Source organism: Mirounga leonina, unplaced genomic scaffold (genome assembly GCF_011800145.1).
Source record: "Mirounga leonina isolate KUSES-001 unplaced genomic scaffold, KU_Mleo_1.0 Mir_129, whole genome shotgun sequence".
NCBI classification, from domain to species: domain Eukaryota; kingdom Metazoa; phylum Chordata; class Mammalia; order Carnivora; family Phocidae; genus Mirounga; species Mirounga leonina.
In genome coordinates, this window is record NW_023270323.1 from 47864095 (window position 1) to 47890118 (window position 26024).

Sequence of the window (26024 nt, forward strand, 5' to 3'; positions counted from 1 at the left end):
ACGGGACTGTTTCATTTCGTGGATGCCGTGTGAATGCTAACGTGTTGTTTCTGCTCTGTTCCCTCATGCCTGCCCGGATTCAGAGAGAGGTAACCAACCGATTTTCACTTCTCCCTCCTCGTCGGTGTCTTAAGTGTCTGGCAAAGCTCACTTGCTTTCTCCATGCCGTGTTGCCACTGCGAAAGCCATCATTGTCTTTGAGAGGCATACCTTTGTTCTCTTTAACCTTTTATCATCATCATTCTTATGTGTCCTCATTTAAAACAGAGTATGGAATTGCATCTGGGTCCCTGACCCCACATTGCCTTTGACCCTGTTTGGGGACAGTGATGGGCAGGGTGATTAGGTATAGCTGGAATGTGGCCACTCTCACTAATGGCTGGGAGGCATCGAATCCACATGCTGGGGAGGAAGTGTGATTAGAAATATTAAAGTTGCGTCAGGCTTTTTGTGCTCCTTGAAGAGTTCATAATAGGACTTGATTAAGTTATATATTCTCTAGAGTTTCATTGGGGAGGGTTGGCTCTAGGCTAACAGCCGGAAGGACTGAGTCCATTTCAATCTCGATTATTAGCCAAAAGATACGGAATTCTTCTCCTCCTTTCCCACATCCAGATGAGCATAACTATGGAAAGGATACGACTCTGAAGCGAAAGGCAGGCATTTGTACCTCCGATGTGTGTGTTTCTGGCGCTCCGAACGTCAGCCTGTCCAGTTGGTTGACTGGGGGCTTTAAGCTCCGCTCTTCCACGGCTTTAACAGTTAGGTAAAGCTCCATTTTTTGATGGAGAAAGAAAGTTTTGAAACTCCTCTTTTTGAAAGAATGGTCATGGTTACTGCTTGGCAAAGTGAAGAGAGACAAGCAGTCGCCTGTTTGTGTTGGGATCCATTTCGGTGAACTCCTGCCCAGTTGGAGTCAAGCCGTCTCCATTGGCGGTGGCCATTTTCCCTCCTCAGGATAAGCTGATTTCCGTGCTCAGTGGTGAGGAGGGGAAAGGGAGACAGCATTGACTGGGTGGGTAACACTTCCAGGGATCAGTCTTCCCGAGGGTATGGTTAGGAGAATTTGCAAACTTGATTGACGCGTTCATTACCTTTGAGGAGGCTTTAGCCTCTCTGGAAGGGGTGGAAGCATCCAGAGGATGAGGAATGTGAGCTCCCTCATCTTAAATAATGAGAGGTCCTGTCTGAGCCAATGGTGAGAATATTTTCAGATGTTTGGCAATTTCTCCCCTCTGTATTTATTCCGGTCTCCTCCCTGGGGAGAGGTCACTCTGAATATTAAATTAACAGCAAGACTCTGTTCTCGAGAGGGCTACGAATTCTGGTCTGCCAAGGCCACCTGGATTATTTGCAGGTAGAATTTCTAATCTGTTTACACAGCTTATGTGTCTCCCAGAAGCGCCTGGTGAAGGATTCCCTGTGGAGAATGTGTGTTTTCCCAGGTGATGAGTTACTGGGATGCCCTCTGAAGGGGCGCTTAGCATCTGCTTCAGCTTGCAAAGGAGAAAGTGAGTTGAGTTGACAAAGCTAGAGCGTGAGCTTTGTGAGGTTAGTGCCTACTGACATGCCACTGGGTAAAACTAAAAAAACAAAAGCAGAACAAAACAAAAAATCAAGTGTGTGTGTTATACATTCTGGATTGACCGTCCAGGAAGACGACTTTCTCATCTCCTTTCTTCCTCTTCTCTCCTCCCACCCCCAAAATGAGATTGTCAGAGTACAATCAGAAGGTCAGAGCAGTTAGGCAAAGAAGAGCAAACAGTCTTGAGAATAGGATTCCTTCTCCCTCCAGACCCTGTGCAGGTGAAACAAAGTGGAGATAAAGCGCTCTGTCAGAAAGGGCTAGAAATGTAATGTTTGGGTCAGATGTGTTTGTTGCCGTTTGTCCTTACTTGCGTGTGCGTCCTGTCCCCTGCAGCAGTAACGGACGGCTGTGGTGGCTTTTACACCTTCTACAGAAAGATGAGCCGGGAAGAAAGGGTCTGTAGGTACATTTCAGCGAGTCTCAATATAATTCATACAAATGCAAATATTTACTAAACATCTCTCATGGATAAGGAGACAGAATATCAAAGGGGGCCTTTTTTCTTTTGACTTTTTCCTCATTGGTAATGACAACTACCGTTAACCGAATGCCTGTCATGTGCTAGCCTTCACAAATTCCCAGCATCAGACAGCACGGATTTGACGTGAGCAAACACGGATTATGTGGAAGACATTGTCTTTTTGTGGCGCCTGGGTAAGGAACGCTAGCAGAGGAGATTTGGTGAGAGTCTGCATGGAAGGGAGGCTCCTAGAAAAGAGGGCACAGAGTTCCTCCCAGGCAAGCCTGGGCTGTCCTGCAGCTGACGGGGTCCGCTCCTTCTGGGCTGCTTCAGAAGGCAAAGCTTGATCCCACAAGCCGAAGTTGCAGGAGGCAAGTTGCAGTTCATCATTTAGAAAAAACTATATATTTTGGCTCACCAGGAGCATTCCTGCAGTGGAACAGGCTGATTCGTTAAGTAAATAAGATTTCATATCACTGAAATATTCTAGGTCCCACATCTCTGGGCTCCTGTGGACAGGGCTTTGAAATGTTGGCCTGGCTAACTCCACTAAGAGGTCTGTAGGTGCCACATAAATTCCTTTCCAGGAGAGAGAAACAAAAGCAAATTCCATTTATGTAAAGGGGTTGCAGGGTAGAGATCTAGGGAAAGGGTGAATAGTTCTGTCTTGGCTCTTTTTTAATAGAACCCATTTGAATAAAGAATCGTTTCTTCATTCATTCCCTAAAGATGGATTAAGCCCCTACAGGGCGGTTAAAATGCTGTTCAGCTGAGAACAATGAAAGCATTCTTTTGTCCTTTTTCCTTGCCATTAAGAAATTTGAGACTGTCGTGTAAGATGTTTAGCACTGACATTTTTCCCTGACAGAACTGGAGGCTGGTCCTCTGGGGGAATAATTACCAGGGAGAACAGCGAAAGGATAGGAACAGAGAGAGTGGGAAACACAAGGGCTCAGTAAACAAATGGCGAAAGGTAGTTGATTCCTGGTGCTCACTTCTGTGAGAGTTTAAGGAAGGGACACAGAGAGGTACAGCTAGAAACCTTCCACTTCCTGGTTTTTAAAGGAGACACGGTGATCCCCGTGACTGCAAGAAATAAGTGGGGCACGGCTCCGTGTGTGGGGAGCAAGGGGGGACTGGACCAGAGCCTCTCTGAGCAAACGGCTTCTCATCCAGCGTTGTAAAGGGAGCACGCCAGAGCAAAGGACAAACGTGGTCCTTGCTGCTGAGTGTCAGACAGAATGTCTCAGACAGGCATCTAGAAGAATGTGTTGGAAAAAAATAGGAGCTGTGTTCTGACTGGACCTCAGAGATCATTTGGGCCAGCTTTGTGGGTTGAAAGGAACACACTGAAGCCCGGGAGGAGGCATGACCACTGGGATGCCTGGTCAACCGGGGGAAGGCGTACGGGCCCATCTGAGCCCATCTGAGCTGAGCTGTGGGAGCCAGGTAGCTGCAGCCCCAGGGCTCCTGGCGGCGCTGAGGAAAGAAGTGGTGGGCAGGAGAGCGTGGAGGGCTCTGTAGGCGAAGGTTCCTAAAACGCCCCGGCAGCAGGCCGACCCTCACCCTCACACAGTTTCAGAGCCACCGCGGGCGCCGCCTGGCTGTGTGATGCTCCGTGGCACCTGATGTTTTCCTCCCAAATTCACATGTGTGGCCCTAAACTGGTCGCAGCCTTTTAGGTTTGCAGTCTGTCGGGAACACTGTAGCTGTGGAGGTTTCTCGTCCCGCTCAGAATACAGGAAGATCTCTAGAAAAGGTAAGATTGCTCTTACATGTTAGCCTGGAGGTCTTACAGAATCCTGACACTGATTGGAAAAATTCTCTCTGAAAGGCTGAGTTGGGCAACGTTTTGATCGTTGTTGAAACTGGATGATGGGACATGGGGACTGTCCTCTCTACTTCTGTGTGTATTTGAGAGGTCCCAGAATGAGAAGTTTAGGGGGGAAAAAATAGGCAGATGTACTGTGTTCTTGGAACTCCCACAGTCCTCAGTCTCCTGAAGCTGGGACCCAAGCTCCCCCCTCCGGGGAAGAGACCCAGGAGGCCAAGGTCACCACAGACCTCCCTCCCCTCCTGTGGCTAAGACCAAATGGCCAGTCTCCTGCCGCACGGCCTCCACAGCCAGCCCTGGGGTTTTCTCCTGAAACCCTCTTTTTTTGATGCCTTTGGAACCAGCCTGTCCCCGACGCTCTTTCTCTACCCTTTCATTGGGCCCTCTGCCTCTACTAGGCCTTTAAATGCCTCTCTTTTCCGGTCCAGGCCTCATTTTGTCTTTTCTCATTCTCTACGCTCTCATCTGCTGCCCTGACTGCAGCTGTCCCCCGGGTCTGTGTCTCCAGCCCAGACCACAGGCCCGAGCTCACAGACCAAGTGTCCACGTGCTTGGTGGGCCCTGCCATCGGGTGGCCCTTAGGCACCTGGCACTCGTGAGCTTCCTTCACCAAATCCCCCCCCTCCTCCCGGCCCCATCGCGAGGGCACTGAGTTGGCCCAGCAGGGACCCGCGAGTTATTCTGGGTTCTCCCTCTCATCTGCCACATCCATCCTTCCAGTCCCTCCTTTCCCTGTGTCTCCTCTACCCTGTTCTCCCAGATGCTAACTTAGCCTGCTTCGGGCTCATCGTCTCACCTGGGCACTGAGCAGCAACCGCCCCCGTGGGCGCCTCCCTCGACCCACATTATCCTACCCAAAGAAACTTTTTAAAACACATATTATACGGGGTCACGTGCCGTATCACAAGGCTCAGAGGGCCAGGTGGCTGCCAGGGCACAGATGCAGCCTCCCCACGGTCCCACCTTGGCCCCTCGCCCCCGGGCCTCAGCGTCTGCATAGGACCACAGTTCTCCCGAACACTCTGTGGACTCTCTTACCTCCGTGCCTTTGCTCATGCTCACTGAACCTTCTCTGAACCATCCACTGCCCTTCTCACCCTGCTGAGGTCCTTATGATACTTAAAGATGCACCTCCAATCTCACTGGGCGCCTGTATCCTTAGTGGGCTTCCCAGGCTGAACCTTGTCTGTGTTTGCCTGGCACGTAATAGTGGCTCAGAAGGCATCTGCGGAAGGGAAGGGAATTTTTTTTTTAAATATAAGTCTTTAATCGTATCTAGTTTAGTGAGAATATAAAGCCTGCTGGCAGCTATCTTAGTCCGATGGCTGTTTTAAAAAATTATGACAAACAGTGGCTCAAAGCAACACGGATTTATTCTCCTACGGTTCTGGAGATCAGAAATCTAAAATGAGTGTCCCCGGTGTAATCACGCATCAGCAGGGCTAAAGACTCCCGAGAAGAGCCATTTCCTTGCCTTTTCCAGCTTTCAGAGGCTGCCCGCTTTCCTTGGCTGGTGGCCCCTGCTCCCATTTTGTCCCTTAGGAGCCAAGTCCTTCTTTCCCTTGTAATTGTGTTGGGCCCAGCCAGAGAATTCAGGATAACAGCCCCATCTCAAGATCTTTAATGTAATCACCTTTTGCCATGTGAGGTGACCCATTCACCGATTCTAGGAACTAGGCTGTGAACATCTTAGAAGGGTCCTCGTTCTGTCTCCTAGAGCAGCCTTTTTCAGAGATGAGGTGCCGAGCTTTTGAAACACCAGTTAAGCAGTGTTTGGGTTTCATTCTGAATAAGGATGAAATTAGATCAGCCATGCATTTCATTGCACACAAAGGAAGTTGTTCAACTTGCCTCTGCCCCAGGTCTGAAAGGAAGGACTCGCTGCCTCTTCCAGATCCCCGTGTAGGGTGTTTAGCCTGGCTCGGGACAGGTCTCGGGGGAATCACATAAGAGAGACGTGCCAGTCGCTTGACCTCCAGTGAGGCGAGAACTCCTGTTTTTTCCTGGGAGGCCCATGAAAGCCCTGGAGGGCTAGTTGCAGGACTCACTCGCTGTCAGGAACTGACAGATTCCTACCTCCCTGATCTATGAGCCTGGTACCTGAGCGGCGACAGGAAAAGACAAAGCTGTAAAAAAGAATTGTCAGGATCCCCCAGACAAAGCCTGCGGCCGCCAAGCTCCTCCTTTGGGAAGATGTGGGTTCCAGATTGTTGCCTTAGGCATTAATCGCTTTCCCTGGAGCCAGAAGAAAATGAAGATTAATAATAATAATTTTTTTTAAAAAATTACTCCTCAGGGGCTGCATATGAAAGAACAGAGGGCACAGAGCTGCAGTTTGATACGATGATCCATGGCTTCTAGATCAGGGCTGGTTCCATCTCCCGGATGGTAACCTTGCAGGTGCTACCCTTGCAGGCTGGCCGGCAGTCCCGAAGAGCAGGCTCGGTCTTGGAAGCTTACCTCATCCAATGTCAGAGCTGGACAGGAACCTTGGAAATCATGTTTCTCAACTCTCTCACTTGGAGATGAGCTTAGACTCCATTGCCCAAGGTTGTGTAGCTCAGTGGACTCAGGAATGAGATAAGAACAAAAAGGAGGGTGTGACAAGCTCTTATTTATCCTTTGTGCTGCAGAATTAAATACTGTAAGTGTTTAGACACAAGCAAGGTCCTGGGGCCCAGCGGGCCAAGCAGGCTTTTGAGCTGGATGGACCATACAGAGTGGATGGGGCAGGGTCTGTCAGATAGTTTGAGGAGACCAGGGAGGGGTCACCAAGCGAGGGGAGATACCATGAGTGGAGACCTGCCTTTCCAGAACAGAGGGGAGAGCTCCGTGGTTGGAATAAGGGTGCTGGAAGAGTAGGTGGGACAAATTCTGGAACTCTAGAAATCCAGACAGGTTTTGGACTTCATGTGAGTGATCATAGACCCAAAGAGATTTGGCCTCAGAGAAATGGCAGCTGAACATAGAATTTTGAAGGAAGATGCTTGTGTGTGGTGAGACACCACATATATTCCTTTAGGATCCATCTAGGAAAGAAGAACCCAGAGAGTTGGGGGCCAGAAACAGGGCTTTCCTTGAGCGTGGTCTCCAGAAGGGAGGCCTTCTTTCATTTCCTTTTTAAATAATATGTTGTCTTGATGGTGGTTGAGACTAGAATGGGAAGGCCTTAGGAACACAGTGTAGAACAAGACTGTGCTCACCCCTGAGTCTGGGCCCAGCTCCTCGCCCAGACCTACCCCCCTCAGCCCACAGTCCTGAAGACTGTTGGCACCTCTGGGGCGCCTGGGTGGCTCAGTTGGTTAAGCGACTGCCTTCGACTCAGGTCATGATCCTGGAGTCCCTGGATTGAGTCCCGCATCGGGCTCCCTGCTCGGCAGGGAGTCTGCTTCTCCCTCTGACCCTCCTCCCTCTCATGCTCTCTGTCTCTCATTGTCTCTCTCGCAAATAAATAAAATCTTTAAAAAAAAAAAAATTATAAAAAAAAGACTGTTGGCACCTCTGACCAAGAGCCAGCTTACCCGCAGGAAATTGGGATGCAGCCCCTATTCCTAAAGGAGGAAGGAGCACTCGGTTAGTATTTGTATGGCCAGGCCCAGACTGGGTACTGGGGGTAACTACGGTCCAGATCATCTTCACAGAGCTTCAAGGCGTCGGGAATACAAACTCATAAACATACTGACGTACCCGGTGGTGACGGCAGTGTGTCCGGGTTGCCATGGCATCGCTGGGAAGGATGCCCGCCCAGCTCTGAGTCCCGCACCGCGACAAGGGCGAAAAGACAGTGCGAGCACACGTAGGGAGAATGCCTGAGAGGTGGTAGGGCTGCAAGGGAGGATGAGTTCAGGACCTTTTCAGGAGGTAAAACAGGCCAAACGTGGGGAGTTGGGGGGGAGGATGGGGGAGGCTGGAAGGCCTCTGGGTTCTAGCCTGGAGGACACCAACCGAGATGGAGGATGAGGAAGGAGAGGGTTGCGGGGGGAGCAGGTATTGAAGCAGGTGTGGACAGGCTGAGGCTGAAGTGCCCTGACCTGCATCCCGGCTTGGGGAGCCCCACCGCGCATGGCACACGACACGGGGCAGGCTGACCTCCTCTGTCTTCACGATGGCAAGATCCCTATGCCTCCCCAAAGAAGCCAAGGATACCTTGAGGAAAGTGGTTATCATTGTCTGAACAGACCGCCAGTTCTTTTCGTTAAGAGGAATCCTTAAAAGCCCATTCATCTGCAATGATGTTTACAGTGTCCTGGCTTAAGCAACATCTACAAAGCAATCTTTGTGATCCAGATGGGTAGACCCGGGCATGTATTCTTCTTAAACACTTTGATCTTTAAACCACTGTCCTCCGATAATACGGTGAGAACTTGAGTCGTACGGCCTGGGTACCGTCCCAGTCATTATCCCTGTCTTCGGTCAAGCAGATGCTCAAGTCCAGCGCCAGACACCCACTCCCCGAGGTATGTGAGCTCTCAGCTCTCAGCAGAGAGGGAGCCGCCACTGTCCCCCTGAGCTCTGGAGCGGAGCGCCACTGGACGGGGTCAAATGCCTTTGATGGGATCTCAGTCTGTGCTGCGTCCTTGGGCAGGCCACCCGGGGACCACCCGTCCCCTCGCTCCAGCGGCTGGGGGTCTGCTCATTCTCCGGGCACGTTTACACATCAGAGCCTCTCATTCTGCCCCCACTGCACCACCACGCTTGTCACAGTTCTCTTCTATAATCACAGTATTTGTTGTTACTCGAGATAGAAGGCTCATAAAAAATACCGGTTTTTGTTAGGGGCTGTAAGAGATTCCAGGAGCTCAGGGCCCTGACTTTGGGAAACATTGTAGTTATTTTACTCAGCAACGAATTCTCAAATCCATGGAGTTGTCCCTCTGTTTTTTAGGTAGCTGTTGAAGTTTGAATTTTGTTTTAAACATCGCATACATATTCTGTTTACCGCTGACCTGCTGGCTGCTTGCTCAGCTAACACTTGTAACTAGAACGTGTGCTGTTAGAGGTTCCTTTTCTAATGCACTGATAAATGTTGTTTGCACAGAGATTTTGCTTATGTAGCAAGAGACAAAGATACAAGAATTTTGAAATGTCATGTGTTTCGATGTGACACACCAGCAAAAGCCATCGCCACAAGTCTCCACGAAATCTGTTCCAAGGTAAGGTGGGTCAGGACGCAGTGGTGCGTCTCTCTGTCTTTTCTCGCCGCCTGAGCAGGGAAGCAGGTGTGGTCTGGGTCTCACGCTGGTGACGTTCTGCGGCTTAGGCAGAGTCACGGAGCCTCAGAATGAGGGCAGGCAGCTGGGCATCGCCGGACCGGCCCCCCCTCCTTCCCTCCAGCAGAGCAGTCCTGACAGAAACATCCCCATCCTCTGCCTGGGACCTCTGTTGACCTCCATTAACAGGGTTTTGTAGTTTTCAGGAGACTGTGCTATTAATCAGCAGCTCTGGCTGTTCTAGAGTTCATCCTTGCGTAGATCTGAAATCACCCTCTCTAGAACCTCCACGTAGTTACGTGAGATGTGTGATCTATAGCAACAGAGAAAGATTCCTCCATTTTAGTCTCTTTGCCCGGCCAGCCCTTTAGTGTTTGAAGACATCTGAAGCTGCTGGCTGTTCCTGTACGTTTGGGGGTGCTAGATAGCTCTCTGTCCAGTCTTCCTGCTCCTGTCTTCCTCCTTTCTCCAGAAGCCCCATCTCTTTTGGGTCCCAAGGTTACGAGGCTCCTACCCCTCTTCTCCTGCATACTCTAGTGGGGTCCCCCTGAAGGAACACAGTGTCCCATGGGCGAGCCAGTGGAGAAAAGACCACGGGCCACTCTGTCCCTTGACCTCCAAGGAGTACAGTACAGGGGTGATTGATGTTTTTAGCAACCACATCACCTGCCGGCTTGTGTTCAAATAGCTGTTGGCCAGATCCCCAGGGCGCTGTCATGGATGTCCTGCGGCCAGGCCTTTCCACTCCCCAGACTGACTTAATCTGAACATGGGACTTGGCCGTCAACTCTGCTGGATGTCACCTTTCTAGTTTGAGGCGGATGCCGAGACCCGGCCTCGTGACAGTGCTCCCTCAGCTCCCTGCCCAGGCTGTAGCCCGGTGTCTGAGCAGCAGAAGCAAAGCAGGTGCCAGCCACGTTTCCTAAGGGATGGGTAGGAGCTGGGACCGGTCTGCTGCTCTAATCCCGGCGACCACCCTCTATCCCACTCTGGCGTCGACAGGCCCGTGCAGCGCGCGTCCTCCTTGTCCCTGCCTTCATTCAGTCACGGCAGCCGATAGCTCGGAACGCCATTTACGTGCCAGGTACTGTTCTGAGAACACAGCAGAGACTAAACGGGGGGAGAAAATCTTTGTCCTTGTGGAGCTTGTGTTCTCGTGTCAAGCCGCCAGAACACGGCCTAGCACAGAGGAAGTGCTCGGTGAAATGTATGGCTGTTGTTGGTAGTGGCCCTCTGGCCCGCCGTCCCAGGCACGGACCGCGAGAGGGCTGGCGGGGGGCTCTGGGCCCGAAGCGACTTCTGTTCCGCCTGGAATGCAAAGCTTGGGGCTGGGAATGAAGGTGTGACTGACTTGGGGGGTCACCGAAGGGGGGCGTTCTTTCAGTCCCTAAACCAACAGCACTGAGCGAAGAGGAGCGAAAGGTGATGCTCATGGCCCCTCGCAGCAGACCACCAATTCAGTAGCCAGCTGACGGATTTGGGAACAGTCCTGATAGCAGCGAATATTTCCGAGCGCTGACACTGAATCCTCAGAACCGACGTAAATACTGGGACGTAAATACTAGGATTCCCAGGTGCGAAGAAGAAATGAGGCACAAGAGGTCGGGTGACTGGCCCAAGGTCACACAGCTAGTATGTAGCGAAGGTGGGATTTGAACCTACAAACACTATCCCCAGAGCCCTGAAAAGAGTGTTCAGCTTTCAGGAGCAATGGGAAAAGTCCGTTGCTGTGGGCAACCGTGGGCCAGCAGAGGGTATCTGTTTGGGTTGTTTCACTAGAGGCGGGAGCCTGCTGAATGGAGGAATCATTTCCGAGCAATCAGGAGACTGCAACTCGGAGGGATAGTCCCTCGCCTGTTACCCCTGGGGAAAGGAGCATAGTTCTCAAAACAGCTCAGCGATACAGGGGTGGGAAGTCAGGCCGTAGACTGAAGCCTGTTTGACTTGGAAGCCAGGTCAGCTCAGACCCTCGCCTGGCGGGAATAGCTGAAGACATGGGGTCTGTAGCCACGGACCGCAGGTGTGTTTTCTCTTCTTCAGATTATGGCCGAACGGAAGAATGCCAAAGCCCTGGCCTGCAGCTCCTTACAGGAAAGAGCCAATGTGAACCTCGACGTGCCCTTACAAGGTAGGTCAGCGGCGGCCGCTCTCCTCATGCTGGCGCCGTCCCGCGGTCCGTCCTAGTCAGAGCCAGAGGCCCTTCCCTGCTTCCTGAGAAGCCATGCTCAAGCCAACAGATGCTCGCTGAGCAAGCACCAGGGGTCCTCCTGGGCACAGAGTTAATGTTGTGTCAATAGGATGAGGCACAAAAGGCCAGGATGAGTCTTCTTGTTCCTGGGCAAGATGAAAGAATATTACCTTTAGTGGTTTTGTAGCTCAGGTACAGCGTGGGATAAGAACCAGCTAGTTTAAAAATATATGGGTTGATGTGGGGGAAAAAAATGTTGTTCTTAAGTATAATGATGAATGTTAAGCAGACTTACTCTGGTGATTGTTTTTGCAATAGATGCAAATATCAAGTCACCGAGTTGTACACCTGAAACACAGAATGCTCTCTGTCAGGACAGTTATACCTCTGTCGTAAAATAAAAATACAGATATTTGGGGGGTTTCTGTGTAGTTCCTCCTCGTGCCTCTGTGCCCTGAGTGATGAGGTCTTCCCTGGGCATCAAGCAGGCCATCAGAAGCCGGTGCTCAGCATGTGTCAGATGGTGGCGGCTCGAATGCACGCGGTGCCCTCGGCGCTCCCCCGCGCCTCCCCTGCCAGAAGGGAAGGCTGACCGGGATTTCGGTGGGCTGGGGGGGCCCCGGCGTCTGCTGGGAGAGAGGCTCTTCTCCCAGCACGGGAGCTGCCTCTTCCTCTGGAAGCGGGGCGCCGTGGCGCAGGGGAGGGGGGCCCCGGGCCGTCCAGACCATACGCAGAGCGGCGGCTGTGTAGACGTGTGTGCTGGGACCATGGCGAAAGATCTGTTGCTTTTGCTCTCTGTAGTAGATTTTCCGACACCAAAGACTGAGCTGGTGCAGAGGTTCCACGTGTGGTACTTGGGCATGTTACCCGTCGACAAGCCAGTCGGTACGTGCAGCGCTTACGTCCTTTCCCTGTGCGAGTGTTCGGGAGCCCGTGGGGGGAGCCCCCCCTGCCCGGAGGGTGGGGGCTTTTCTGTCCCCTTTCCTGGTCTTGAATCAGGCCCCTGCCCTGTGAGCAGCCACAGCACGTAAACGGTCCTGATCAGAAGAGCAATAGGGGACAGGCTAAGCTGCTCGGTCATCTTGTCCGCAGAACGGAGGGACTCGAACGAGGCAGACACATAGTTCTCATCACGCAGCTGTCCCGAGACGCGTGATCCAGGGCTCTGGAGGGCTCTGCTCTTCTCAGAGGGAGCTTCCGTCTCTGGGGCTGGGGTGCCTGCTCTGGTCCTTGTTGACCACTGGGCAGGGGGAAAAGGCTGAGGGAGCCCTTGTGCTTTCCTTTTCAGGGGTGACCCCAAAGCAGCACAGCCCGCAGTCAACTCCCATCCCAGGGGTTAGAACTTACCAAGCTGACAGGAGGCTGGGAGATGGAGCCTTTCCCTGGGTAGAAAAGGCTGAGGAGAAATCAGAACCCTCATGCCCTGCTTGGGAGAAATGGTACAGCTGCTTTGGAAAAAAGTCCGGCAGGTCAAACACACAGTTACCACTGGACTCAGCAGTTCTGCTCCTGGGCATATCCCCAAGCGAAATTAAAACATCCGTCCACACAAACATTCGCAGCTACACTTATTCATCATAGTCAGAAAGTGGGAACAAATGTCCATCAACTGACAAAACAGATTAATAAAATGTGATCCTGCCAAAAAATAAAATAAAACTGTGATGCCGCCATACCGTGTGATTTTATTTGGTGGTAAAGAGGCATCAAGTACTGACATGTGCTACAACATGGATCAGCCTAGAAGACAGGATGCCGCACGACAGCGGCCAGAAACAAAGAACCACGTACTGTGTGATTCCATGTGTACGAAACGTCAAGAAGAGACAGCCCTCTGGAGATAGAAATTGAATCAGTAATTGCCTAGGACCAGGGGGCTGGGAAGAACTAGATGGTGACCCCGAAAATGTACAGGGTTTCTTTTCGGGGTGATAAAAATGTTCTAAAATTGATTGTGGCGATGGTTGCACCACTCTGTGAATACACTACAAACTCGCACATGGTACACTTCAGATGAGTAAATCGTATGTGACTGAGAGCTCAGTAGAATCGCTCTCCCACCCCCACCCCCACCCCCACCCCCCCACGCACTGCCAACACTCAGCTGGAGGGCCCCTTGCACAGTGCATCCTGCTCACGTACAAGGCCTTCCACACTTGGCCTCGTTTAAGTGGCAAAGTAAGGTGGAGGAAGATTGGGGTATTCTAGCGAGTGCTGGCTTCTGTTCTGTTCCTCTTCCCAAGGCTCCTTGCTTAGGAAGAGGTAACATTTGTTTAAGTACTATCTATATACTCGGGGCTAGAGACTCTTTGGAGAGAAAGTAGCACCGTGGTCCAGTTAGACTGGACATCACCCACTACACCTCTCCAGGGGTTCTCATGACCCTTCTTTCTGTTGAAAAAGCTGGCATTTTTTTTTTCTTTTAAGCAATGAAATGCTCAAAATGTCTTCTGGGGCTACAAAAAAAAAGAAAAAAGATCCGTTTGGGTGTAGCTGCTACTGGGTGATTTGGGCCCACGCTGGAGAGTGATAAATGGCTTTAGGACCTTGTTCAGCAATCTGTTCCATCCACAGGAATGGATACTCTGAACAATGCCATAGAAAATCTTATGACCTCATCCAACAAGGAGGATTGGCCGTCGGTGAACATGAATGTGGCAGATGCTACTGTGACCGTCATCAGTGAAAAGGTGAGCAGGATCGGACATGGGGTTGGTCTGTGTGGGTTACGGTAATCTCCCGTGAAACACAGACACGTAGCCAAGGCTTGACCTTTGGGGGGTGGGAGGCAGGGGGAGGGGTGGTTATGCTTAATTGTGAGTAAGATGCCTGCATTTTTAAAAAAACAGCTTTTTTTTCTGCCTTTGTGTCTGGATCTCTGCATCACTGTGCTTTTCTTTGAACTAAGAAGCTTCTCTCCTGGTGCTCCCAATTCTTTCTTCCTCTTGCGCCCCAGAGATGGAAATCATTTGCTAGAGGTACCTGTATGACACCGTCAGTCACTCCTTGCAGGGTTTGGTTTTCTGGCTACTCTCCAGGCTTCAGTGTGGACCGGGCTCTTTGTCTGGAGTTGGGGCGCAGGAGCTGCTTCAGTTGTGGGAGGTCCTGGGGTTTGTTCTGTCAGGAGCAGCAGGGGCTGATGGTCATTGAGAGAGGCCAGCATTAGCCTCAGACCAGATTGTCCCAATTTTATGGTTGAGGAAACTGAGGCACAAGGAGATCGAATAAGTGTCTGTGGTCACAACAGCTAGAAGCAGCAAGCTCAGGATTCAGTCCAGCAGTCTGCTCCAGACTCCTGACCCCTTTTCAGTTCTCCCTCTGTGAGGCACCTGTCATGGAAAGACCCCAAGGCATTGGCGTGCTCTTGATTCTGTCCACGGGGAGCTCACTTTTGAGCCCAATGCACCTTCGCAGAAGGAGTTAGGAGTCAGATGCTCACTGACCCTGCCTCTCAGCCTGCCAGGCTGGATCTTCTTAAGTCTTTAAACGTGTCACGCCCTTTTCTCCCTCAGCATCTGCAAGTGCTGCCCCCTCTGTGCCCACCCCCCCCACCCCGCCCGACCCTTACCCGGATCTCAGCCTAAACCTCCTAAACATCGTTTCTCCCAAGAAAACTTCATGGCGCCTCAGGCTCCTTTCATTTGCTATAAAAGAATTCTGTAGCACCTGAGTGAATATTTAGTAAGTCAAGAGTTAATGATCCAAAAGTCAACATTCTGGATGTGTTTACTAATTCAAAAATTGCATATGGTTGCTGCAGAGGATGTGGTGTTCATAAGAATGAATTCCGAACATTTCTTTACCCTGCATCATATGGATACCATATGGACACCAGTTTGGGGAGGGGGGGAGTGATTTGGCAGCTTTTCTACACGGTTTTAGATAGAAATACGATTCAGCGTACTATTTAGCATGGGAAGGAGAACCGGACGAAAAGAGATGCCGTGGCTCATTTTCTCTTGGTGCCCTGAGGTTTCCAGCGGGTTCGCCTGGCCGAACGGGTTTTGAGCCGCCGGGTGCCCTGTGTGAGCAAAGCCTACCGAGTTTGCGTGACCCCCTGCTGCCCACCGTGGACGCCCAGGCCCGCAGTGTGGTAGCCAGAGAACAGAACACACGCGACCGCAGCGAAGTTCGGAGCAGACTAAATGTCAGTGAGACGCCCGCATAGCAGGGGTGGCCTCTCCAGACACATTTAGAAACTCGCCTTTCTAGAAAAATACGAGTGCTTGCTAAATCCAGGCAAGCTATATATTTTTAATGCCAGTGTCTCTCTGCTCCGCTCCGGCCTTGATTCTGCGGTTTAAGGAATGAGCCCGTTTAGTAGGACTGTTGCCCGGCTTCACAGAGAGCGGGCTGCTCAACAGCGTGTCTTGCAGAATGAAGAGGAAGTCTTGGTGGAGTGCCGCGTGCGATTCCTGTCCTTCATGGGCGTCGGGAAGGATGTCCATACGTTTGCCTTCATCATGGACACCGGGAACCAGCGCTTCGAGTGCCATGTGTTCTGGTGCGAGCCTAACGCGGGTAACGTGTCGGAGGCGGTGCAGGCCGCCTGCATGGTGAGTGGTCCCTGCGGGGCGCTGCCGCGGCTCTGCGCCTCTGCTCTCGTGCTGTGTGCAGGAAATCAGGGCGGAGCTCCTCATTTGAAGGAAAATAGGTCTCCTCTCTAAAGGGACGCTCTGCTGGGTCGCGCCCCCAGTCCTGCGGACGCGATCCGTCGTGGCGAGCAGTTGGCCATCTCAGCGGCCAAGGGCGCCGACAGGAAGCCGGGCCGATGGAGCCGCATTCTGTAGGGACTCCGGTACCCCTGACAGCAGGGATCGTCAAATCTGCAGATTGGAGGAGTCTTAATTCTCGATCCCTGATTAACTTCAGTATACGGTCAGGAAATGTTGGGCGTGTAGGAGTTGGTGCTCTTTAGAACCAGCTTAGGACTTAAGAAATGCAGTGTGTTGAATGATTTGTATTTCAGATAGTTGGTTTCAGCACGTCGGTCTTATATATTTAATTTGTATCTGTGAACTTAGTCCTTACAACGACCATTTGTAGGGTGGTTAGTTCTGTTTTATTTATGAGGACACAGAGGCTCAGAGGAAAGGCGATAAGAGACAAAGCCTGCGTTCAGCCCCGAGTTTTTCAGGTGACACAGCCACGCTCTTTATACCACATATAGGATTTCAAACAAAAATACCTCATTCTTCATTCTGCAAATATCCTTTGAGCACCTATGATGCTGGGCACTGAAAAAGTTCTATTTTTTTTTTTAAGATGTTATTTATTTATTTGACAGAGAGAGACACAGCGAGGGAGGGAACACAAGCAGGGGGAGTGGGAGAGGGAGAAGCAGGCTTCCCGCCGAGCAGGGAGCCCGATGCGGGGCTCGATCCCAGGACCCCAGGATCATGACCTGAGCCGAAGGCAGACGCCTAATGACTGAGCCACCGAGGCGCCCCAAAAAAGTTCTAGAAAAACTGAGGGAACAGTATGAATGTAGGCATCAAGACCTGGGGTGGGTGCTAATTCTTAGCAGCAGCAAGTTGGATAGCTGGAACTGAGAAAAGGAGGTGACGTCACGCCAGCGTGTTTATCTTCAGCGAACATTGTTAAGCAGGAGCGATGAATTGATACTGGGTTTTAAAAGCATACTCCCCCAAAAAGAGAGACTAGAGGAGGGGATGGGTTGAAAGGACAATGGCCAGGAAGCCATTATACTGGTCCACACCTGGGTTCCGGAGGGTCTAAACCAGGAGTGTGGCAGTGGAGTAAGCAGGAGCAGATGCCTTGGGACGTGGTAGAGAATCGCCTGGCTGGGGATGAGCAATACTGAATGTGAAGCACCGGTTCTTCATTTAATTCAACCCACCGTTCATGGGCTGGACTCTGGAAAGTTCGAGTGAGATCCGATCCTTGCATTACAGAGCTTAGCTACAGGGGGAGACACGTGAGCCAGTTGTGGTGTAAAAGTGCTGTGAGTAAAAGTATAAGACCACACTGGACTGAGAGGTGGCCAGGAGGAAAAAGACGCAGAGACCCTGAAAGTCGACCAAGGTCTGACAGGGAAGGGGTAGTTCAAAGCACAACAGTAAGGGGGTTTGCTTCTTGTTTTATGGGGGAGGGAAACTCACACATTTTTTAGACTGAGGGAAATGAGCTAGCAAAGCTGGATTGAAATGGGGGTCATAAGGGCGCCTGGGTGGCTTAAGCATCTGCCTTCGGCTCAGGTCATGGTCCCAGGGTCCTGCGATCGGGCCTGCGTCGGGCTCCCTGCTCAGCAGGGGGGTCTGCTTCTCCCTCTCTCTCAAATAAATAAAATCTTTAAAAAAAAAAAAAAAAGAAAAGAAATGGGGGTCAGATATACAGTTGGGGCAAGGTCTTGGTGGTAGATTAAGAGCCTAGGGCTGCGGGCGCCTGGGTGGCTCAGTCGGTTGAGCGGCTGCCTTCGGCTCAGGTCATGGTCCTGGGGTCCCAGGATCGAGTCCCGCATCGGGCTCCCTGCTCGGCGGGGAGTCTGCTTCTCCCTCTGATCGTCCCCCCTCTCATGCTCTCTCTCTCTCTCATTCTCGCTCTCGCAAATAAATAAATAAAATCTTTAAAAAAAAAAAAAAGAGCCTAGGGCTGGGGTTTAGCCTCCTCACTGGGTCACGGTGACTTCGAGACTAGCCAGACGCTAGGGGTCCAGGAGAAGCAGGTGGTGTTCCCTGTTGTTTACACGTGGTAAACACGCAGTTGCCGGGTGAAGAATGAAGCAGAGGATGAGCTGGGCTCTAGATGGCCAAGGCGAGGCACGGGGAAGGGAGCCAGCTGACTTAAAGGACACCTTTGAGTGGAGAGGGGAGGGAAGGAGGGAAGGCAAGAGCCGGTGCGGGGTGCTCATGGGCTGGCGTCCTTCTGCCCTCAGGCCTTTGTCAAGTGCCGTGGAGCCGGGAGGCTAGTAACTCAGATCTGCCCACAAAGAGAAGGGGCGGGGGGGGGGGGGGGGGGGGGCAGAGCTGGTAGAGGGGGGCGGGGGGACCCCCGGACCCGGGCGGGGGGGGGGGGGGGCTGACAGAGCTGGTAGAGGGGTCCAGGTGAACCCCCGAACCCAGCATGGGAGACTGAGACGGGATGAAGACAATGAAAGCATCCAGTCAAGCAAAAATGGAGGATGACTATTTAGGTATTTCATGAAATTGAAAAAGGATCATAACAGATGGTTTTAGTCGTAAAATGAATGGCTTTCAGCCTTAATTGTACATTTTAAATGCTGGTGACAATTAAATAATTAGCTTTATCACTGGTTACAGTTTGTTTTCTGATTCCCAGACTCATTTTCTAAGAAACAATTTTTACTCATTTACTTACGATTTTAATTGCAATAGGGAGGCCAGCTGAAGCAGCTCGGCCAATCCGGTATAAAGGCGCACTGATAACATCACACTCTTTACACTCAGATCCCAGCATTTCTGACTCAGTGGCTTTCCTCTGGAGTCCGATCTGCATGAATCTCTGTCTGAACTATCTGCGCGTGAATTTATACCATCTGAAATACCTGTGGTGTTGACCCACTCTTTTGAATCTACTTAATTTTTAGGCATCTTTTGCAGTGTGTGGTATAGGCCCAGCTGAAGATATTTTGGTGAAATTTAGGAGAGAGGGAGCCTGCCTGAAATTCCATCAGGTGCAGTTTTGACTCACACTGGACACACCTCCCAGGAGAGATTCCTAGTCCAGTGCACCATGATGCGACAGCTGCCCGTTTACAGATCTGTGCTTTGGAAGTGTGTGGTCTGGGTTGTGGTGCAGACCTAGCAAGGTACCTTACGCAGAGGAAACGAGAAATCCTTTCTTGGATGACTGGTCGAAAGGGGCTAGTTCTGTAACCTCGGGGCTTTGTGACTCAGGAGTCCTACCTGGAGTTCATGCTTCCCGTGGGGAAGCATCAGCCTGTTTCACACTGTACTAAAGAACCTATTGATGTTTAAGTAGAGTTTAAAAAAATCAGCCATGGAATCAATTATTTTAAAGTGCTTGGATTAAGAAGAAACGTATTTGGTAAATTTTAACCTTCGTATCTAATTTTGAAGAATTGCTTATCTTCTCATTAATATAAAAGCAGGTGGATTGTGTTTCATTTCTGAAGGAGGGAAACTGTGGTGCCAACAGCGCTAATGGACAGTTAAAACCCATTAGGATTTAGGGGCTTCTGGCTGGCTCGGTCGGCAGAGCGTGCAACTCTTGATCTTGGGGTCATGAATTCGAGATTACTTAAAATTTTGAAACCCATTAGGATTTAGACTTGCAGATAAAATGTATCCTGAAATCTGTACACATCCTTCTGTTTTGTTAAAGCAAGAAACAGGAAAGGGACCGAACATTTCTGAACGCCTTCAGTGTTGCTAGGCGTTTTCGGCATTCTGCAAGGATTCCTTAATCGTAACGGCCTCTGTGAAGGTCCCAGCTTTGTGCCATTTTACATGGAAGCAACTGAGGGTGAGAGATTGAGTACCTTGCTTGGGTCATACAGTTCACGTAAGTGATAGAGCCCAGATTCAGACTGTGCCCTTTCTACTGTGTTGTCTCCCAGTTAGCCCTGAGCACTCACCTCATGTACAGAGTTGTACCTGTCTCCCACAAAACTCGAATATTGTCTGGCCCGATCCTTTTCCTTTTCATTAGCTCTTTGACTTTTAGGTATATTAATTACAGCCTATCCATATAGAGAACAAGTAGAGGGTGGAGAAGGATGGCAAAAGCCACCACACCTTTGTTGAGCCGAATGATCTTTTTTTCCCCAAGATCGAGACCTGAGCTGAGATCAAGAGTCGGATGCTTAACCGACTGAGCCACCCACGTGCCCCAAGCCTAATGATTTTTTTTTTAAAGATTTTATTTATTTATTTGAGAGGGAGAGAATGAGAGAGAACACATGAGAGGGGGGAGGGTCAGAGGGAGAAGCAGACTCCCTGCCGAGCAGGGAGCCCGATGCGGGACTCGATCCCGGGACTCCAGGATCATGACCTGAGCCGAAGGCAGTCGCTCAACCGACTGAGCCACCCAGGCGCCCAGCCTAATGATCTTTTGAGAACATTTCAAATACCCACATTAAGAAATAAACTGTTGGGTTTATGTTTAGGAGCTAGGTCATTACATTTTGGAAGTAAATGTATTGGTGGATTAAAGTGAAATGAAACAAGAAGGGATGACACGTCATTAACGACCATAAAACACTTCTGCTTCATTTCAGTTACGATACCAGAAGTGCTTGGTAGCCAGGCCGCCTTCCCAGAAAGTTCGACCACCTCCTCCGCCAGCAGACTCAGTGACCAGACGGGTCACAACCAATGTAAAACGGGGGGTCTTATCCCTCATTGACACTTTGAAACAGAAACGCCCTGTCTCAGAGACACCATAGCTGCATATGTTAAAGGATTCTGGAATATGTACCTGAAGATTGAATAGCTACACTAAAGAAGATGAACTGATACCTGGCCTTCCATTCAGTTGCTGATGCTTTGTCTTCAGAGAATTAATCCTTAACCAAACAGTGTTAGACAAGCATGTTCTCTTGTCTTGCCACCATCCTGTGATATGAAAAGAAGCATGACTAATTTTTTTTGCTATCAGTCAGATACATCCTGAGCAGTGGAAGGTCTTTTTCTTACTGTAAATATGGTGACCATTACTTGACTTCATGCACACGGAGAAGAATGTGGCCACAGCCCTCCTCGTGAACTACAGCTGAGTCCTTGGGGCGAATGGCGCCAGAGTTAGTTTCACTGTCTTCTGGACTGGATCTGTCGCAAGCACTTGCCCCGTGTCCAACCTTGGAGTAGCCAGCGCGTACCAGATACCATGGAATTGCTGTAAAAATAGGATGAGGAGTTTTTGTTTCAGTCTTTCACGAAATCAAACCTTTTGGTTGACAACACTGGCTGTCGGCATCAGAACAGAAACCAGCCGGCGGCTTTCCTTGACGAGCTCTTGGACGCACAGACGCCATTTCAGGTCTACAGCTGCTTGTGGGATGTTGGGGGCAGAAGTGAAACTTCAGAATTGAAAAGTAAACCAAATTTGAGCAATTGAAATCGAGCAAAAAAATAGCCTTTCTAGATGGCTTTCAAACCGATTATTTAAAAAAAAAACGAAAAATGAAAGAAAATCATAATGCATTTCGGGTGGGACGTATTTCAAACTTCTGCCTTATGTTGTACAATACAGCTAGAGAATTATAGTTCACTATGGCCATTCTCTACACAAACAACGTTAAAATGAAATATTTCTCCTACGCCTTTCATCCTTAGTTTGATAAGTAGCCAATATGCAATTTGGAGTTGAGGAAATGTCATTTATATTTTGGGTCTCCACCACCACATTATTATGTTGGTCTTCCTAGTGAAACGTTGTGCTAGGATTCCGTATCCAGCTCAGTCTTACCCTCATGCTTTTTGCCCAGAAAGCTGTCTGTCCATCATGTATTGTCCATGGCAACAAATTACATTAAATTGAACCTTTCTGAAGTTATGTATTTAATATTAGAATTTGTTGGACTTTACTAGATATATTTTTAAATTTCTATTTTTTTCAAGATTTAAAAATTTCATATCAGAGCAAAATATACATAGCAACACTGGACTGCTTAACAAGTTTCCCCAAAATAGCATTTTCCTGCTTCTCTTTTCTCACCTATAAAGATACACAGATTTAGACTCTTGTTGACATTATCTTAAAAGGAAGTTGCTAAGGAGACCAATCTAAATATTAGTCTTATTTACTTTTCAATGTCAAAATTAACATTTTAAGACATCCAGTTATAAAAAGTAACACTTTATCTACTGCGATGTATTTGTTAAAACGGCTTCCACATTCTTACCCCATTTGAGCCTTATGAGGTAGAGAAAGGTACTAAACACATTTGAGAAATAAAAATATGTATAAAGTACCAAGAGGCTCAATCATGTAGCCTAAGATCTCTCAGAAGTTTGCGAGAGAACCAGGACGAGAACCCACGCTTCCCAGCTCTGTTGTAAGTCGTGCTACTTCCACATCAGTGAGGAAGGGTCTCTCCACAGTTAACTCTGGGCATGTCCAGTTAGTGTCAAGAAATCTTAGAATTCCCTGTAGGAGGAGGGGAATACATCCAAGTTCCTCACACAGCAGTCTTAATCGTAAAACCATTGCCCTCTCTCAGTCCAGGCCTCTTGCCCTGCAGCGTGCCTCAGACGTGTTGCGGAGGACAGGATCTTGCATGCCGTGCAGCCTGTTCAACTTCCGAGATTTCCCAGAGGTGGTGGTACCGGTAGTAGAGACAGTCCTAACTCATGGTACTTCGCCACCGGAGAACATAGTGGAGTAGGGGGCCTCCTGCCCCTGTTCCCTCAGAATTCTGGGACTGTTTGCTAGCGCTCTAGGGTCACAACAAAAAAGATGCCACCCTAGAAATGAATTCTACTTCTCACCAGCCTATGTACTATTCTATCTGAAATAACCAGTGCCATCATAAGAAATTATTGCGTTAAGAAAATCCTTAGTTTGCCCTTTGAAAAGCTGTTCAAAATTCAATCACAATGATCTCTCATCTCGATCTCCACAGTGAAAGGCTTTAGTGATAAAAATTCTGAGTAAGTCACCCACTTTTATGTCGGAAATCTCTACCAGAACCCACTGTTGAATTTTTAGGGCATACCTTTGCTTGTTTTCAGGATCAAGAATACTGAGCTAGCTTTAAGTAGCAAACTGATTGATATATGCAATTATAGGATGTGTTGAGATGAACGATAGCCTTTACATACTGAAAACTTTACTGCAGATATTGTTTTGAAGACAGCTTTGCGTCCTAAATGCAATTAATTTTTTGTAAGCTTCATTACGTTAAACAGAGCGTTCGGACACTTTCTGCCATGGCCAAAAAGTACGTGCGTCGGTCTGTGTGCACTTCTCTGGGAGAGGGCGTGGTGTCTCAGCTGACGCTGTGGGGACACTCGGGTTATCTATGCATCTTCTTTAGACCTGCGACGCGGTAAACGGGCGGCCGTGTCCGCTCTGCCTCGTTCGTCTTACCATTGTTTTAATTAACCTGTTAAATACGGCTTGAAATATTTTTATTTTATTTATTCTATTTTTACTGAAATATACTGCATTATTGTGTTAATGTATTATCTTTACTGGATAGTATCTCACAGTGTATCCAGGCCTAAGCAATCTCAGTGAACTATACGTCACCTAAAAGGTGGTTTTGTAATGATTTGTAGTCACATTTTTATTGGAATATGTAGAAGAAATGGCAAAATGCTCAAAGGTCCTTTTATTTTTTAAAAGCAGCTAGACAGACGCAGACTCGCCACCTCATCTTTGTGCTCCTTGGCGGCATCGAGGGGAACAGCCAACAGGCCTCTGGCAAAAACTTTACTTTGCAAACCAAAAGCACTGCTCGGTGCTTTGTTTTTATATCCGTCACAGCACATGTGATCTCCCCTCAAAGACGCATGTCCACAAGCCCTTTGTTTCCACCTGGATATACGATCACCCATGGCCACTTAGGACATTGTTCTCTGTTTGTGTCTGTCTGGTCGCGTGAAGGGACATTAGGCCCATTTCCATTAAAGTACGTTCTTCGTGATAAACTGTTAGCACTGCTACCTTTTTAAAAATCCAGTCCGATTTTATGATGGGGATTTGCAAGGCCATTGTACACAAGGTCACTCACTAGGAAGCCCGGAATCTTTCCTCCTCGTCTCGTATGACACACTCATTTCATAAGCACCACCACACAAATTCAAGATTTCACAAACAACGGGAGAAACCTGTCCCTGACTGATGCTAGCACAATTTAACTAGTAAAACCATTAGCTCTCTAGTTTGCCAGGCTTCCTTAACCTAATACACAGCTGACATGTGTGTGGCACAGCCAGGAAAATGAAGTTTAATTTATTTCAGCTTCAGAGAAAAGATTCGGCTCACACTTGATCAGTGAGAGCACTCCCTGCCATCCAAAGCAGCTTGTTTATCCTGAAAGAACGCTTGCTTTTGCTTTCTGCCCCGTTTGCTGTTGACCACTTTTACACATTTTAATGTAACATGTTGTGAGAATAAACTTAGCTGCATAAAATGTCTGGCTCATTGATCTGACATCTCAATCCTACAGACCCAGGAATGGAAATGCAAGTGTAGTGTCTCCATGCTAGTCGTTTTATTTTCAGATGATTCTTACCTCAAATTAAAGATCATTTTAGTAATGAAAGATTCTGCTTGGATTGTTATTGCAGATTTCCACCTGGTAAGAACTAGAAAGTAACTTTAAATTTTGAGTAATTTATCACACTGCCCTTATTTGTCAATCAGCAGTGACAGCCGGCGTCCTTAGTCACCAACTCGAGACTTGTGGAAGCCGTCTTCCTCGTATCAAGATAGTCTAGCTTTCGTTCTTTTTAAGAACCTGACGTCAAAGAACGAAGAATAGGGGCACCCGGGTGGCTCAGTCGGTTAAGCATCTGCCTTTGGCTCAGATCCTGATCCCAGGATCCTGGGATCAAGTCCTGCATCGGGCTCCTTGCTCCGTGGGGACCCTGCTACCCCCTCTGCCCCTGCCACTCCCCCTGCTTGTGCTCTCTCTCTCTCTGTCAGATAAATAAATGAAATCTTAAAAAAAAAAAAAAAAGGGGGGCGCCTGGGTGGCTCAGTCGTTAAGCGTCTGCCTTCGGCTCAGGTCATGATCCCGGGGTCCTGGGATCGAGTCCCGCATCGGGCTCCCTGCTCGGCGGGAAGCCTGCTTCTCCCTCTCCCACTCCCCCTGCTTGTGTTCCTGCTCTCACTCTCTCTGTCAAATAAATAAATAAAATCTTTAAAAAAAAAAAAAAAAAAAAGCTGTACAGGCACTAAATCTAAAATCAAAGGTAACCAGAAAAGCAGTTAGATCTGGGCTAGGGCTAGTTTTAACTGTCAAGACATATGAAGATAAGTGGAATTTAGAGTATGTACCCTTTTTTTTTTTTGGTTCATCTTGAAACATCCCCCCACCCCCACCCCAGTTTCTTCCTAACTATTCAAAGGCAGTTACTCTGAGGGAACAAAATTTCATTTTGGTTTCAGGTATTATATTAATGGTAATTTCAGATAAAATTTGCTATTGGAGAATCTACCAGTAAATTCATTATTTTAGATTTTTGCAGCACTTTTCTCTAAGAAGTTCAAGAACGGAAAATGTGAGTGTAATCCATAATCTCCTTCACTAGAATTCTCACGTTTTTATCCAAAGTCTTTTTCCTTTTTTACTCTACAAAAGTACTTAAATAATTGATCACGTCCTTAGAAGACTGTCAAAGAAGAACACTTCAGGCTTAATGAATCATTTAGAATCCCCATATATTTCTAAAGAGAAAAAGAGTGACAAGATACGTGCGATGAGATACTGAAAATAAGGGGCTTAAGTTGTGATATGACATGAATCACAAGCTTACCAGAAAAATATCCTGAACTATTCCTCTACAATGAGAGTTTGTATAACATCACAGAAAATAAATATCTCAGACCTGCTACTTTTGGACAATGGAATACTTTTCAGCCTGGGGCAGGGGAAGAGGGCAGGAGGAATTAGCGATTCCAGGGATAAAATACCAGCTCTTTACCCAACCAAGTTCAACTCAGCTGCACCAGCTAGCCCTCTAGAGGCCTGGAGCGCCCAGAGCCAGACAATAGTACGAGGAAAGACCTAATTTATGAAACAAAGAGGTCTATCGGTTTTGATTTTTGAAATCAGTAAATTAAGTTGGGCA

The 26024-nt window shown here is 48.9% G+C and overlaps 1 protein-coding gene across 16 annotated transcripts in view; it reads left to right on the forward strand.

Annotated features, from left to right (window-relative positions):
- APBB2 (amyloid beta precursor protein binding family B member 2) overlaps positions 1–24361 on the forward strand; it is a 363075-nt gene extending 338714 nt beyond the window's left edge. For 14 of the 16 annotated variants that reach the window (XM_035005075.1, XM_035005076.1, XM_035005081.1 and 11 more), the window contains 7 exons: positions 84–89; positions 8921–9035; positions 11133–11220; positions 12082–12165; positions 13855–13970; positions 15657–15836; positions 20501–24361. In XM_035005075.1, the coding sequence (XP_034860966.1) occupies positions 84–89; positions 8921–9035; positions 11133–11220; positions 12082–12165; positions 13855–13970; positions 15657–15836; positions 20501–20668 (757 nt within the window). In that variant the 3' untranslated portion in view covers positions 20669–24361. The remainder of the gene's footprint in view (positions 1–83; positions 90–8920; positions 9036–11132; positions 11221–12081; positions 12166–13854; positions 13971–15656; positions 15837–20500) is intronic. The other 2 variants (XM_035005082.1, XM_035005083.1) reach the window with 1 other exon arrangement.
- The last annotated feature ends 1663 nt before the right edge of the window (positions 24362–26024 follow it).